This window comes from Schistocerca americana, chromosome 1 (assembly GCF_021461395.2).
Source record: "Schistocerca americana isolate TAMUIC-IGC-003095 chromosome 1, iqSchAmer2.1, whole genome shotgun sequence".
NCBI classification, from domain to species: Eukaryota; Metazoa; Arthropoda; class Insecta; order Orthoptera; family Acrididae; genus Schistocerca; species Schistocerca americana.
Genome location: NC_060119.1, coordinates 476,991,768 through 477,007,373, shown reverse-complemented (window position 1 = coordinate 477,007,373; position 15,606 = coordinate 476,991,768). Strand labels below are relative to the sequence as shown.

The 15,606-nt window shown below is 42.0% G+C and overlaps 1 protein-coding gene across 1 annotated transcript in view; it reads left to right on the top strand.

The window, feature by feature from the left end:
• The first annotated feature begins 401 nt into the window (after positions 1–401).
• Positions 402–15,606, top strand: part of LOC124604114 (structural maintenance of chromosomes protein 3) — a 210,055-nt gene continuing 194,850 nt past the window's right edge. Inside the window, exons 1-2 of the mRNA XM_047136451.1 lie at positions 402–561; positions 650–725. Of these exons, the coding sequence (XP_046992407.1) occupies positions 547–561; positions 650–725 (91 nt within the window). The 5' untranslated portion in view covers positions 402–546. The remainder of the gene's footprint in view (positions 562–649; positions 726–15,606) is intronic.

Sequence of the window (15,606 nt, the reverse complement as noted above, 5' to 3'; positions counted from 1 at the left end):
GTTAATTCCTGAACGAGCATTGCGTAAGCTGCGTGAGTAGCGCGTTTGCGAAGAAACTCTCTCTGCCACCATCTACGCTTCCTCCACCTTTTCTTCCTATCATCTTCCAAAAGAGCAAGTGTACCAGCACATAAAAATGTGAAATCTTCCAAATCGTCGTCGGAACCCATCGCACAGTGATACAAATCAATCAGTGTAAACGCACGCTCATACATGTATGAGGTTGATACTTGTCAACTCATACAAGTAGCGATACATGTCGCAAAGTCGCATATACATGTCTCCCATACATGTGCCGATACAAATCGCAGTGTAAACGCACCTTCAAAGCTATAAAATACTGCGATTTTCACTGTTACTTCCACAGATGTTATTGCCAATGGTTGACCGCCAATGGAAGCACTTCCCGCGCGCAATACGTGCACTAAAGGAGCGCACAAGCCAAACTTTGTTTCAATATGGCGTTTGGGTGTTGTGTTTGTTTATATTGACATGTTAATGTTGTGTTATGTGTCGTAGTTTACTGTAGTATTTACAGTTGTTAATATGTATATTAAACAGGTTAATACTTGTTATTATGACGGAGAACATTGTTAGTTCACTTGTACACTTCTGTGAAAGTTACATGAGTAAATTTTATTGTTTTTAGGTTATTATACAGGGATTCAAAAGTTACAGGGAACAAACAGTTGTTGAACCATTCGATCCCAGACATAATGTAGTAGGTGAGTAGTAAAAGCGTCTTATTGAGAAAAATGTACATCGCGAGAAACTGTCATGTTACTGAATATGTTGCTTCTGTTGTAGTATGTGTAAATGCACGCTGAAAGTCTCAAACTTAGCAATAGCCGCCTGCTTAATGCCTTGTTAGTTATGATCTAGAAATTGTTGTAAATTGTTACCTCTTCGCCAGGTGAAGATAGAGTAACAAGTCTTTACTGTCATTTATGACAAGTTCGTTTTGTTTCTAGACGGAAATTAGAACATTAACTTTTGGTAATTGTGTTGCTATGTGCTGTAGAGCTGGAATTTGAAGTCCAAGTGGAGTATTATGTCATTGTTTCCAGTCGTTTTAGTAGTTCCAAGAACCAATTGTAATGAATTAATCATTTTTATTATGTGCCCTTATTTAACTTTAGTAATTATACAGGATGTCATTATTTAAATTTTATTAGTTATGCATATTCTTAAGTGTTTCCAGGAGTCGTTTGCTTAACTGGAATTGTACCCATTTGTTGCTGAGTTGGTATTGGCAATCTCTGTTGGAAATGTTATGTACTAAAAGTATTCTCATTCATAATGGAAGGAGTAATTCAGAAGTTCCACTATCCGATGATGTTAACGCAGATTTTTTCATGTTTTACAATTTGTTCTCCAAACTATTTGAATAAGTGTTAATCATGACAAGTTACATGTAAATAGCTTTTTTACTTAGCAGGGATTTAATCTTAACATGTTTCCTGGTGTAGTTTCTCATTGTTTATCAACTATGTAACATGTAACAGCGTTTGTGAAGTTAAACACATAGGTAAATTTCAGTTTTCATTTCTGTCCTTGTAAATTGATTATCTCGTTAAACAGCATCAAATGTTTGTGCCTTTCTGCCACCACCACTATGTGTTACAGATGTGATTTGACTAACTTGACGTAGTTCCTGTCATTCCTTCTGGAAGATAGGGGCGTGGTGTTACAGATGTTGTCTTCCAGAATTGACATTCTGCAGTTAAGAATGTTTAGCAACATGTTTAAGTTGAAAATTTATGAATATGAAATGTGCCTGTGAATAACAGTCTCTACTTGGACATGTTGTTGCAATCTTTCTGATATTAGTAGCTCATCTTTGCCATTAACTCCTATCTATAAACTACAATTGTTGAACTTTTTTTGTTTATTTATGATTACTTCTTTGCAATAGTTTTATTCTTATACATGACTTACATAGTCACATACCTCTGCAGGTTATGGCAAGAGAATGCTTCAAAAATGTCTTATCACATAAATAATCATGACTGTAAAAGTCCTGAGAGGGGTTGGGTCTATTGAAAATTGCGATTGCACTCATCAGCTTTGACCTATGTTCCGTGATGTCATGGTGTGCAGTGTTTTTTAATCATGTCATATTTGTAGATGGCTTGTAGTATTTGGTGCCACAGTCTTGGGTTAGGCGTTTATTTTTTGAAGTTGTTTAGGTATTTTAGCGAGTCATACAACATTGCTCACTGTGTGTGGGGTTGTGATCGGAAAAGTCTCTGCTAGTTTGCTAGTGAGTTACTTTGATTTTGCAGAGGGTAATGGATTCATGCTTGTGTTTGGTATTATTAGTTCTCTGTGCATAACATGGTCAAAAATTTAAAAGTTTCTTTTTTGTCTGTAATATGTATGATAGAGAAATTCAAGAGCAGGTCATTGCTTTCTGCAGTGTGTAAAGATGTGTTATCTGTGATCAGATTTGTGCAATTGTATGGACTGATTAGGTAACAGGTTTGACAATTTGAGTGTTCTGGTGTGTTAATATACTGGCTTCATTTTATCAGCTCTATAGCTGAAGTGAAATTTGTATGATTGCAGGGGATGTAAAATGAAATTTGTGACTGGGTTGAGATTTTCTTGGTAGGGAGGACCCAGCCTGTTATCTTGGATTGAGAGTCATTAACAGAAGTAGAACTAACTGCAGGTGTACACCAGTGAAATGTATTGTGACCCTTGTTGTTCATGCATATTAATAGTCCAGCGGCTAATGTCAATATTCACATCAGTTGTCGAGCTACTGTCCGAAAAAAGTTGCACAAGTATCCGGTCAGATCATGACAAGATTTCAGAGTGGTGCGAAGCTTGGTAACTTGCTTTAAATGTTTAGAAATGTAAAATTGTACACTTCACAAAACACAAAAGTGGTATCCTGTGACCACAGTATCAGTTAATCACAACTGTAGTTAGTCAATGCATTCAAATTCCTGAGTGTAACGGTTTGATGGGAATAAAATTGAATAATCACATAGGCTCATTTGTAGGTAAGACAAGTGGCAGACTTCACATCATTGGCAGTCAGTCAGTCTACAAATGAGTCTGCTTACAAGTCACTCTTGCTCTATATTTTAGAATATTGCTTAGGTGAGTGTGATCCATACCAAATAGAAGTGACAGGGGAATTAAACATATATACAAAGAGGGACAGCATGAATGGTCACAAGTTTGCTTGGCTTGTTGGTCATTGTAACGGAAGTGCTGAAAAACTTGAATTGGCAGACTCTTGAAGATAGACACCAATCCCCACATGCAATAGTCTGATTTTTGAAGGACCATTGTTAAGAATCTGTAGGTATTCTTCATCCCTGGCATATTGGTCTGTCAGGACTATGAAGATAAGGTTAGATTAATGGGATTTAAGCAGCCATTCTTCGTGCATTCCATATGAAATTGGAGCCGAAAGAAGCTCTAACATGTGGCACTATGTTAAGTACCATCTGTTATGCACTTCACTGTGGTTTGTAGAGTACGTATGTAGCTGTACATAATATTCTTTTGTCCTTGTGATAATACAGGGTGTCCCATTTGAAGGAGGCCCACAAACAAACGTTTGTTTAATTCACATTTAAAGGCTTTGCGTAAAAATCAGGAAATTAAATGAACATGTCATATCTTGTTCATGGGAAAATAAAGGTGAATCACAAAAGGTGCTGGAAGTGACTGCTGTCACCTTGTAAACAAAATTGAACATGACATTGAGATTCTCAAATGTTGCTGCCAGAACCTGTAGTGTCATTGCCTGGATTTCATGGTTGACATTCTCTTTTAAATTTTCTAAATTGTGTGGTTTGTTCCTGTAGACCTTGCCTTTTAGGCCAACCCTAGGAAATACCCAGGTGGTATTAAATCAGGTTACCTGGTTGCCACAGTCCTTTCAAAATCACTCTGCCAGGGAAAAATGATTTGATGTCAGCTGTGGTTACTCGAGATGTGTGGCAAGTGGCACCATCCTGTTGGTACCAGTCGAGGGTAAGTTCTTCATCCACCAGCTAGTTCACAGCCTCCCGAAACATTTCGATGTAAACTCCACTTGGCACAGTAGACTCAAAAAAATTGGTCCGATGATACAACACTGTGACATTGCACGGAACGCACCGGTCTTTTGTGAATGCAGGGGTTACTCAACCAGTGCATTTTGATTTTCAGACTCCACAAGTATTTACTCTAAGAGTTTACATAGCCAGAGAGGAAGAACCACGCCTCATCACTGAACCATGTGTGCTGCAATATTTCTGGTCTCTGAGCAATAAATTGCTGAAGCCAACGGCAAAATGTAATGCATTTGTCTGTATCATAGACATTTAGTTCCTGAACAACTGTAAACCTGTATGGATACATGTTGGCTTTCTTCACAGCTCTGTAACATGTGCTCCACGACATTCCACATTCCTGAGATGAACATTGAACAGACTTTGCAGGAGAGGCCAACAGTCACTTTTTTTTCCGACAATGGTGGCCATCCACCACTGTGGAGATCCAAGATTGTTCCACTGCTCCCCATCTTGTTCACTAACTTTTGCGTGCAGCATTTAGACAGTGTATGCTGGTCACCTAACAGTTCAACAAACATTCCCTATATGTTTTAATGGAACCAGTAATTCAATATTGTTTCACAAGAAACACGCACTCTTTGACAGAATAGTCATACATTGTCACTGAACACTGAGTCCAGCCACAGCAACATGTGGAAACACACCTTTGTTCAAGTGTGCAGTGTTGCCCCATCGAACGTCACAAATTACAGGGTGCAATTTCGATGGAATTGCGACATATGTTTGTGTGGCCACTTTGAGTGGGGCACCCTAGGTATTTTATTTCACTGTTAATTTAATTGTCTTGAAGAAGCTTATATGTAGACAAGATTTAATTAGTACTTTGAGGTTGCTTCGTAGTGTAGGATTGCGTTTTGTTCTCCCACTACCAGTCCCACTCCTTATTTTTTTAAATTTACTATGTAATAATTCTCTGCTTATAATGTACCAAACAATTTGTCAGAGTTTGGTCTGTTATCTAACACAACTTTTATGAACTTACCTTTTGTTTTATTGTTTATTACAAAACATGCCATGAGTGTAGACACTGGACTACGCTACAGATCAATCTGATGCCACAATGTTTATTTCGCATTCAGTTTCATTGGCTTCATAAGCTACCAACCAGATTTTCACCTTCCAACCAAACCGTGTCCTTCGGCTGTGCTACAGTTGTATATGTCACCACAACCAAGATTTCAGAAGGGAAGTACTATCGCCCACTGGCCCCTTAAAGTGATGAAGTTTTCATAAATAGTATTTTATTCCTCAACACAGCTGCCATAGAGAACTCAACAATCTCTCTCATTTAAATTATAAATTATTTATTTTGTGGTCTCTCATGTTTTAGGTTGTTCTGCTAAGTTATTGTTTTCATTTTGTGCACAATATTTGAGCAACTGACCCACCCATCTTCTTCGGATGCTGAGAGTCTTGCTGTTATGTATATTTGCTGCATGGGCTCCAACCACAATGTGAATGTTGGTCTCGCACTGCCATTTTCAGCAGAGTTCGATTTTGATACCTCCTACGCCTTTTGATGCTCTTACTTTCAGAGCTTGTTCTGACATTCCATGAAACACAAATGTCTTCAGCATTTTTCTGCTCTGGTGGATGTAATGTCTGGCAAGATTTTAATAAATTGAGTGCCAGATCCCAAGTGTTATGTAAGCTGAAACCTCCATCCCTGTTTGTTAGGTTTTCTGACTAAAATGACCAAGCAAATCAACTGTCACTAAGCACTACATCAAAATATAATAACGAAACAAAATACGATGAAACCAGTGCCCATACAACGTTTCTGGGACAGCGTATTTAAGGAGTGTATTAAAATAAAAATGTCAGAAAGCCTAATAAACACGGCAGGCAAACACTGAATTTGCATTTCACAAATATCACAGCAAGCTCTGAAAACAAAAGCACGTTGAAGGGCTTAATGAAGATCAGTAATTGAACCTAGCAGTAAATAGCTGTGTGAGACTGACAGTAGTTCGCAGATGGCTTCAGGAGTCCAACAATAGTTCACAGCCTGGTGGAAGTCCAGGCAGCGAATGCACATAAACAGCAAAACCCACAGCACCTAAAGAAGATGGCTGGGTCGGTCATTGAAGTAGTAACTCAACAGGTCACATACATAAAAACAAACCATTATTTATGTTGTGTTTTAGAACATGCATTGTCACTGTTCTTTGTGGATTTGTTTTCCTTTTGATGCTACAATAACTAATAATGATAGCATTGTAGAATGTTTGATCTTTTATTCATACTGAATGAAGTGCAGATGAACTTTCGCACGTATTAGGCTGTCATATTGGATCCCTAAGTGAACCAGCCCATACAAGCATTACTTGCCACAGGTTTGTTGCAGTTTAAAAGGACATGTTATTCATCAGTGATACATGTTTTCCCTAAAGCTTTTATTGATTAGCAAAAATCTTAATATCAAAAGCTTTCTTTCACATGGGTGATATTCATAAGAAAACATAGATGTAAACCAACAAGAACTGTAGTTGAGCCCACTGTCCCAATGACACAAATGTAAAAAAGAAAAATTGTAGACATGAACTAATGCACTATCAGGAATTCCTTCACCATTGCACACTGTTATCAACAAGGAATGAGATTGCAAATGTAATCTCAGGTTAGTAGGTAGTTGCCACTCTAGAAATGTGATGGCAGCAAGGTTTTAGTTTTGTAGATTAATGTTAACTTAGTTTGCAAGATGCTAAATGTAAAATATTGGTAATATTTATGCAACTGCCATAACAGATGCTCAGAAAATATCTGCAACTAATAGGAAAAAAAAGATCAATTTCACACTAGTGGGATCCAAGGCAGACTCACCGTGAGCAGTAAAGCTATATATTGATTGTATCCTCCTCAAACTGCTTTATTGCCAATACATCTGGAATAGTTTTCCTCCAGCGTACATCTGAGGACAAAGTGTCAGTTTCAGTCAAGCAGTAGTAAGATAGTTTTATGTAACCACTGACAGCTGAGAAAACAGGCAATGTGTTTTTAGTGGCAAAATTACATTCAATGCTTTTGTTGTATTTCTTATTATCTAACATTATATGGAGTGCAAAATCTTTTGGAAAGGTAGAGATGCTACTATGCATAACTGACAATGCTGTTACCCCCAGGCCCATACTTTTTTTGGGGTGGCATCTGCTATAATAAATAGAAGGCAAAGCTTATGTATGAAGTCCTTAAACATTAAGGCCTGCCTCACAGTGCACACAGAAGAGAAGACAGAGCAGAGGTGCATCAGGGCCTCTGCAGTTCAGTGCATACCGTAGCACTTTTGCAGCACAGCACTCCCAAGTTTGAAAGGAAGTGGTAATTTTCAGTTGTCCTGGAGCTGTTGATTGAAAACATATTACAGTCAGAAATCTTCTGTTATCTGTTTCCTTTTATTTCCATTATAAACATTATTGCTCTGTAGGTTTAATGGCTACATTATACATTTACTTCTATAGAAATAGGTTCAGTGTACAGATTTGGTAACAAACATTTTTTTCATATTCAGTATTACGAATAAAAAGCTGATTGATGGGACTCTACGTATAGCTCAATAGTGGCAGAGTGCAGTTCGATGGAACAGCTGATATACATCAGGAACACTGACAACACGTGCAGCAGAGGCGGAGGAAAACTATACTGCTTGGACAGTGGCAGAGGCCTGTGTCATATGGCTGCCTATGCTGCGCATCTGGTGGGTCCTTATGTGGTTCCTCATTGGAGTGCGTGCTTTCTAAACACTGGGCTCCCTCAGCTGTGTTTCTGCTGCTGGGCCTACGAATGGATGACAATCTGGAAAGAGTGAAGTGTCTCATGTGCTCAGAATTTGAATGTGTTTAATGTGCATCAAATTTTAACACAGGATTTTAAGAGCATCCACAAAAATGTTTCCAAAGAACCTCAAGTCTGAGCAGAACAACATACTGAAGGATGTGTGTCTTGATCTTACGGATCACCATCAGTGGGAGTCTGAATTCTTCAGTTGCTTTATCAAAAGCGATAAATCATGCGTTTTCAATGTGATTCCTCGACAAAATGCTAAAATCAGGAGCGGCACACGGCAAACTCTTCCTGTCCCAAACAAGAGCAAATCCAAAATCAATTTGATGATTGTTTAACAACAGTATTATGAAAGGGATAGAAGCTTGTGGCCAAAAGGCCTTCTGAAATAGAAAACACACATGTTCACACAACCACTGTCACTGGCCACAGTGGCAAGAGACAGAGATCATGTGTTGTTTTCTATTTTGGAGGAAGGCTTCGTGCTTGAAAGCTGGGCTATATAGCAGTCTTTTCCATTGTGCCTGACTGCGACACAGTGTCTGTTCTATGTGGTATTAGCAGCCTGTCCTTTTATAACATTGTTGTTATTCGACCCTGGGCTTTCTATTGTTTGTTGAGTATTTGTTTTTCGACAGTTGCAGGTTCATCCTCAAAAAATTTATACCACTGGGATAAATTGTTAAGCAAACTTCTTATTGTGAAGTTCTTGAAAGAATTGAGTAGGGTGGCATGTGTGTGACCAGGTATCGCATGAACTTGTATGTTGCACCATTACAGCGTGCACTATCGCATGACAAACCCCATCAATATATTTTGAGCGAGAAATAGCATGCCCTTGCCTTACAGGTTGGTGAGTTTACACCCAAGTTGTCAGCAAAACTGCAACAAAGAAGGAATTCAACAGCTCATCATTGTGCGACTACCAAAGGAAACTATTGTGATGGGGACAGCCTCACTGTATAAATTCTTGGTTACAAATAAAAAATCTTATTACTAAATGATGCAGCTCGAGATCGGGGTTGCCAGAGGTTCTGGGAATGAGGGATTTCCAAACACATGAGGAAAAATCTGGAAAAAAAAACCGCTGGAAAAAATCTCGTTTTTGTCTCAGTAGCTGAAATGGTTTGTTTACTGAGGTGTCATGTATCATCTCTGGCTGGGTGCAGCTGAGTACATGCGCCACTTCCCTGCTCCCTCATTTCTACTGCTTTCCTTCTCCTTGCAGTCTGTGTGGATCTGAGTCTCAGAGACTGTAGACGGAGTGCCTGGAGATGTCAGTCATATGTGCCTGAGTTGTGTCTTGAGTGATGTGAATGTTTGTGTGCTCTTGTGTTCTGACAAAAGCTATGGCTGAAAATGTAGTTGTGAGAGTGTGACTGTCTTTTCTACGTGCCTGTCTGCGGCTCAGCGATCACCTTTGTGGTGAGTTGCCACTTATCATTATTCATCTTGATCCTGAGAGTATTTGAACAAGTAATCTGTTGCATGTATTGATCACCGTGGTCTCATTTCATCAACATGCTGTCTGTGGCTCATGAATAGCATGCCACACTAGTGGATTTCCGTGTCGGGTCAAAACCGGAGGCCATTTTTGGGTATTTGTAATTGATCGGACCTGCCAATGTGAAGCCATTTGGTTCCAATTAATGTGCAGACCCTGCCCGTTGGATCTAGTGTTAGTGACCTGCCCACAGGCCAGGTGTGTTTGTGTGTGGCGTAACACAGGTGATTTCCATGGTTTATCCATGGTCCCAGGACTGCAGTGCTCCTCAGCAAATCAGAGGCAATGGACGATGGATTTCAGGAATTGCAACTGCCTCACCACAAGTATGTTTTACAGTGTGGCATTTTATAGATATTTTATTTGTTCTAGTACATTTTGGCACTTCAAAAGTAGTTTGTATGCTAGAAAGTATGGACAATAAGAAGAAGAAAATTGTATCAGTCGTTGGTGGTTTGTACGCTATGTACTCATATATTCACACAATACCTGTACGATAATAGCCATAACACAGTGATTAATAACCGAATATAATGAACATAGTAGAACCACCATTTTATTGGCAGTCATCTACAGTGTTGGTTTACACAACTCTTTCCCACCTTATACACTTCTTTCATGAGGCCTACTTTTTTCCTTAGGCTATTTCTGAAATCAGTGAAGGTACTTTAAATATGTCTTGCGACCCCAGGAAAATGCGTATTTTTGCCACCAAATGTGTTTCGTTTTATTGAAATAAAATAACATCATTGGTCTGGATGAAAAACTTATACCATTTGGCTTGCTTTCTCCATCTACAAACAGTTCAGTACAAAAGATGTTGATGTTAATATTTAAGATATTTGCTAACATTTTTAGATATTTTCTCATTTGCACCATTGTTTCTTGTACCATAGCTGCAAAGACAGATTGTCAACTTACATTTTAATTTAGTCTTGAGATCTCAGAATTTGTCAGGGAAAAATGCTAAAACTTGTCTGGAAATCGGGGAACCCTGAAGATTCCAGAATGAGATTTTCACTCTGCAGCGGAGTGTGCGCTGATACGAAACTTTCCTGGCAGATTAAAACTGTGTGCCCGACCGAGACTCGAACTCGGGACCTTTGCCTTTCGCGGGCAAGTGCTCTACCAACTGAGCTACCGAAGCACGACTCACGTCCGGTACTCACAGCCTTACTTCTGCCAGTGCCTCGTCTCCTACCTTCCAAACTTTACAGAAGCTCTCCTGCGAAACATGCAGAACTAGCACTCCTGAAAGAAAGGATATTGCGGAGACATGGCTTAGCCACAGCCTGGGGGATGTTTCCAGAATGAGATTTTCACTCTGCAGCGGAGTGTGCGCTGATATGAAACTTTCCTGGCAGATTAAAACTGTGTGCCCGACCGAGACTCGAACTCGGGACCGCAATATCCTTTCTTTCAGGAGTGCTAGTTCTGCATGTTTCGCAGGAGAGCTTCTGTAAAGTTTGGAAGGTAGGAGACGAGGTACTGGCAGAAGTAAGGCTGTGAGTACCGGACGTGAGTCGTGCTTCGGTAGCTCAGTTGGTGGAGCACTTGCCCGCGAAAGGCAAAGGTCCCGAGTTCGAGTCTCGGTCGGGCACACAGTTTTAATCTGCCAGGAAAGTTTCATATCAGCGCACACTCCGCTGTAGAGTGAAAATCTCATTCTGGAAACATCCCCCAGGCTGTGGCTAAGCCATGTCTCCGCAATATCCTTTCTTTCAGGAGTGCTAGTTCTGCATGTTTCGCAGGAGAGCTTCTGTAAAGTTTGGAAGGTAGGAGACGAGGTACTGGCAGAAGTAAGGCTGTGAGTACCGGACGTGAGTCGTGCTTTGGTAGCTCAGTTGGTAGAGCACTTGCCCGCGAAAGGCAAAGGTCCCGAGTTCGAGTCTCGGTCGGGCACACAGTTTTAATCTGCCAGGAAAGTTTCATATCAGCGCACACTCCGCTGCAGAGTGAAAATCTCATTCTGGAAACATCCCCCAGGCTGTGACTAAGCCATGTCTCCGCAATATCCTTTCTTTCAGGAGTGCTAGTTCTGCATGTTTCGCAGGAGAGCTTCTGTAAAGTTTGGAAGGTAGGAGACGAGGTACTGGCAGAAGTAAGGATGTGAGTACCGGACGTGAGTCGTGCTTCGGTAGCTCAGTTGGTAGAGCACTTGCCCGCGAAAGGCAAAGGTCCCGAGTTCGAGTCTCGGTCGGGCACACAGTTTTAATCTGCCAGGAAAGTTTCATATCAGCGCACACTCCGCTGCAGAGTGAAAATCTCATTCTGGAAACATCCCCCAGGCTGTGGCTAAGCCATGTCTCCGCAATATCCTTTCTTTCAGGAGTGCTAGTTCTGCATGTTTCGCAGGAGAGCTTCTGTAAAGTTTGGAAGGTAGGAGACGAGGTACTGGCAGAAGTAAGGCTGTGAGTACCGGACGTGAGTCGTGCTTCGGTAGCTCAGTTGGTAGAGCACTTGCCCGCGAAAGGCAAAGGTCCCGAGTTCGAGTCTCGGTCGGGCACACAGTTTTAATCTGCCAGGAAAGTTTCATATCAGCGCACACTCCGCTGCAGAGTGAAAATCTCATTCTGGAAACATCCCCCAGGCTGTGGCTAAGCCATGTCTCCGCAATATCCTTTCTTTCAGGAGTGCTAGTTCTGCATGTTTCGCAGGAGAGCTTCTGTAAAGTTTGGAAGGTAGGAGACGAGGTACTGGCAGAAGTAAGGCTGTGAGTACCGGACGTGAGTCGTGCTTCGGTAGCTCAGTTGGTAGAGCACTTGCCCGCGAAAGGCAAAGGTCCCGAGTTCGAGTCTCGGTCGGGCACACAGTTTTAATCTGCCAGGAAAGTTTCATATCAGCGCACACTCCGCTGCAGAGTGAAAATCTCATTCTGGAAACATCCCCCAGGCTGTGGCTAAGCCATGTCTCCACAATATCCTCTCTTTCAGGAGTGCTAGTTCTGCATGTTTCGCAGGAGAGCTTCTGTAAAGTTTGGAAGGTAGGAGACGAGGTACTGGCAGAAGTAAGGCTGTGAGTACTGGACGTGAGTCGTGCTTCGGTAGCTCAGTTGGTAGAGCACTTGCCCGCGAAAGGCAAAGGTCCCGAGTTCGAGTCTCGGTCGGGCACACAGTTTTAATCTGCCAGGAAAGTTTCATATTAGCGCACACTCCGCTGCAGAGTGAAAATCTCATTCTGGAAACATCCCCCAGGCTGTGGCTAAGCCATGTCTCCGCAATATCCTTTCTTTCAGGAGTGCTAGTTCTGCATGTTTCGCAGGAGAGCTTCTGTAAAGTTTGGAAGGTAGGAGACGAGGTACTGGCAGAAGTAAGGCTGTGAGTACCGGACGTGAGTCGTGCTTCGGTAGCTCAGTTGGTAGAGCACTTGCCCGCGAAAGGCAAAGGTCCCGAGTTCGAGTCTCGGTCGGGCACACAGTTTTAATCTGCCAGGAAAGTTTCATATCAGCGCACACTCCGCTGTAGAGTGAAAATCTCATTCTGGAAACATCCCCCAGGCTGTGGCTAAGCCATGTCTCCGCAATATCCTCTCTTTCAGGAGTGCTAGTTCTGCATGTTTCGCAGGAGAGCTTCTGTAAAGTTTGGAAGGTAGGAGACGAGGTACTGGCAGAAGTAAGGCTGTGAGTACTGGACGTGAGTCGTGCTTCGGTAGCTCAGTTGGTAGAGCACTTGCCCGCGAAAGGCAAAGGTCCCGAGTTCGAGTCTCGGTCGGGCACACAGTTTTAATCTGCCAGGAAAGTTTCATATTAGTGCACACTCCGCTGCAGAGTGAAAATCTCATTCTGGAAACATCCCCCAGGCTGTGGCTAAGCCATGTCTCCGCAATATCCTTTCTTTCAGGAGTGCTAGTTCTGCATGTTTCGCAGGAGAGCTTCTGTAAAGTTTGGAAGGTAGGAGACGAGGTACTGGCATAAGTAAGGCTGTGAGTACCGGACGTGAGTCGTGCTTCGGTAGCTCAGTTGGTAGAGCACTTGCCCGCGAAAGGCAAAGGTCCCGAGTTCGAGTCTCGGTCGGGCACACAGTTTTAATCTGCCAGGAAAGTTTCATATCAGCGCACACTCCGCTGTAGAGTGAAAATCTCATTCTGGAAACATCCCCCAGGCTGTGGCTAAGCCATGTCTCCGCAATATCCTTTCTTTCAGGAGTGCTAGTTCTGCATGTTTCGCAGGAGAGCTTCTGTAAAGTTTGGAAGGTAGGAGACGAGGTACTGGCAGAAGTAAGGCTGTGAGTACCGGACGTGAGTCGTGCTTCGGTAGCTCAGTTGGTAGAGCACTTGCCCGCGAAAGGCAAAGGTCCCGAGTTCGAGTCTCGGTCGGGCACACAGTTTTAATCTGCCAGGAAAGTTTCATATCAGCGCACACTCCGCTGCAGAGTGAAAATCTCATTCTGGAAACATCCCCCAGGCTGTGGCTAAGCCATGTCTCCGCAATATCCTTTCTTTCAGGAGTGCTAGTTCTGCATGTTTCGCAGGAGAGCTTCTGTAAAGTTTGGAAGGTAGGAGACGAGGTACTGGCAGAAGTAAGGCTGTGAGTACCGGACGTGAGTCGTGCTTCGGTAGCTCAGTTGGTAGAGCACTTGCCCGCGAAAGGCAAAGGTCCCGAGTTCGAGTCTCGGTCGGGCACACAGTTTTAATCTGCCAGGAAAGTTTCATATCAGCGCACACTCCGCTGCAGAGTGAAAATCTCATTCTGGAAACATCCCCCAGGCTGTGGCTAAGCCATGTCTCCGCAATATCCTTTCTTTCAGGAGTGCTAGTTCTGCATGTTTCGCAGGAGAGCTTCTGTAAAGTTTGGAAGGTAGGAGACGAGGTACTGGCAGAAGTAAGGCTGTGAGTACCGGACGTGAGTCGTGCTTCGGTAGCTCAGTTGGTAGAGCACTTGCCCGCGAAAGGCAAAGGTCCCGAGTTCGAGTCTCGGTCGGGCACACAGTTTTAATCTGCCAGGAAAGTTTCAACCCTGAAGATGTTTTAAGACTTATTTTAAAAAAAAAACTGGTGACTGTGTTTCACAGTTCTGCATTAGCTGTCATGTATTGTTGACCACTGTGTTTCATTATTTTATTTTTTTAATGTTGTGGTTAAGTTAGGACGAGAAGAGAGCCTGAACAGTCATCATAACAGCAAGAACGTTTTGCACTTCTGAATATCTCTACCACAAGTTTCTGACTGTTGTCCTCTCCACCTCGATCAAACAGATTGCATATCTGGGGCTGCATCACAATCAGAGCATCCAAGATACATTTCAGTTTGATGGTACAAAACACTTCATCTGCCTGCTATTCTGTTCAATATAGCCAGCTATTGACACACCCTCTTATGTCTTGTCACACTCCACAGCAAGTACTACCAACATTGCTATGTAAAATAAGTAAATGAACCAACAACCATATTCCTATTTTTTACCACATTTGATTTACAAATACTGAGTAGAAACTTCAGAAAGAAAGCAAATGTAAATGAGGAAGGCAAACACACGCAGCTGATTGATGTGTAGCACATAGAAACATCTAAAACCAAAGATACATTACCGGCATCTGAGTTACTGTTCTTTTTCACTGTAATAACACATGCACACAACCACAAGGATGCCCAAACACACCCACGACTGACTGACTGAGTGGCTGCAGAGGCTGCCTGAAGTGATTGTGGGGGGGGGGGGGGGGGGGAGAGATATGTGGCAACCGGTATGGGGCAGTATATGTTATGTAAAGAATTAATGGATAGTGAATGGGAGCCATGATAGAATAAGGTAACGGTGGCTTTCAATGGAAGAAGTGAAATGAGGATTAATAAGGTGACATTCATAAAACAGATGGGATGGTGATAAGGAAAGGTTAAGCATCAGGTTTGGGCTGCAAAATTACAAGAGAGCTAAAGTGACAGAAAAGAATAAAAAAGACCTTAGTGGAAGTTTAGATCCAGGGACTAGCATAAAAGATATGCTGCAGGGGGAAAGATACAGTTGGAGGGGTACTCAAGCAGCCGTTTAGGTCATTAGTGTTATGATGCAACTGAGTAGTTGCATTTGTGGTTGGCTGCTTCGCCTTTTGTATTAAACAGTTGTTGTTTATTTCCTATCCTAGTTTCATATTTACCTAACCAAATTGATATTTAACAGAACAAGCTGTTTACAAGTGTAACAGCTGCAGCCTATTTATAATAATCAGTGGCACATTTCAGGACTCTTTGTCCTACGAATCCACATAATGAGAGTCTTGTCATGACCACAGGAGAGTGCATTTGGGT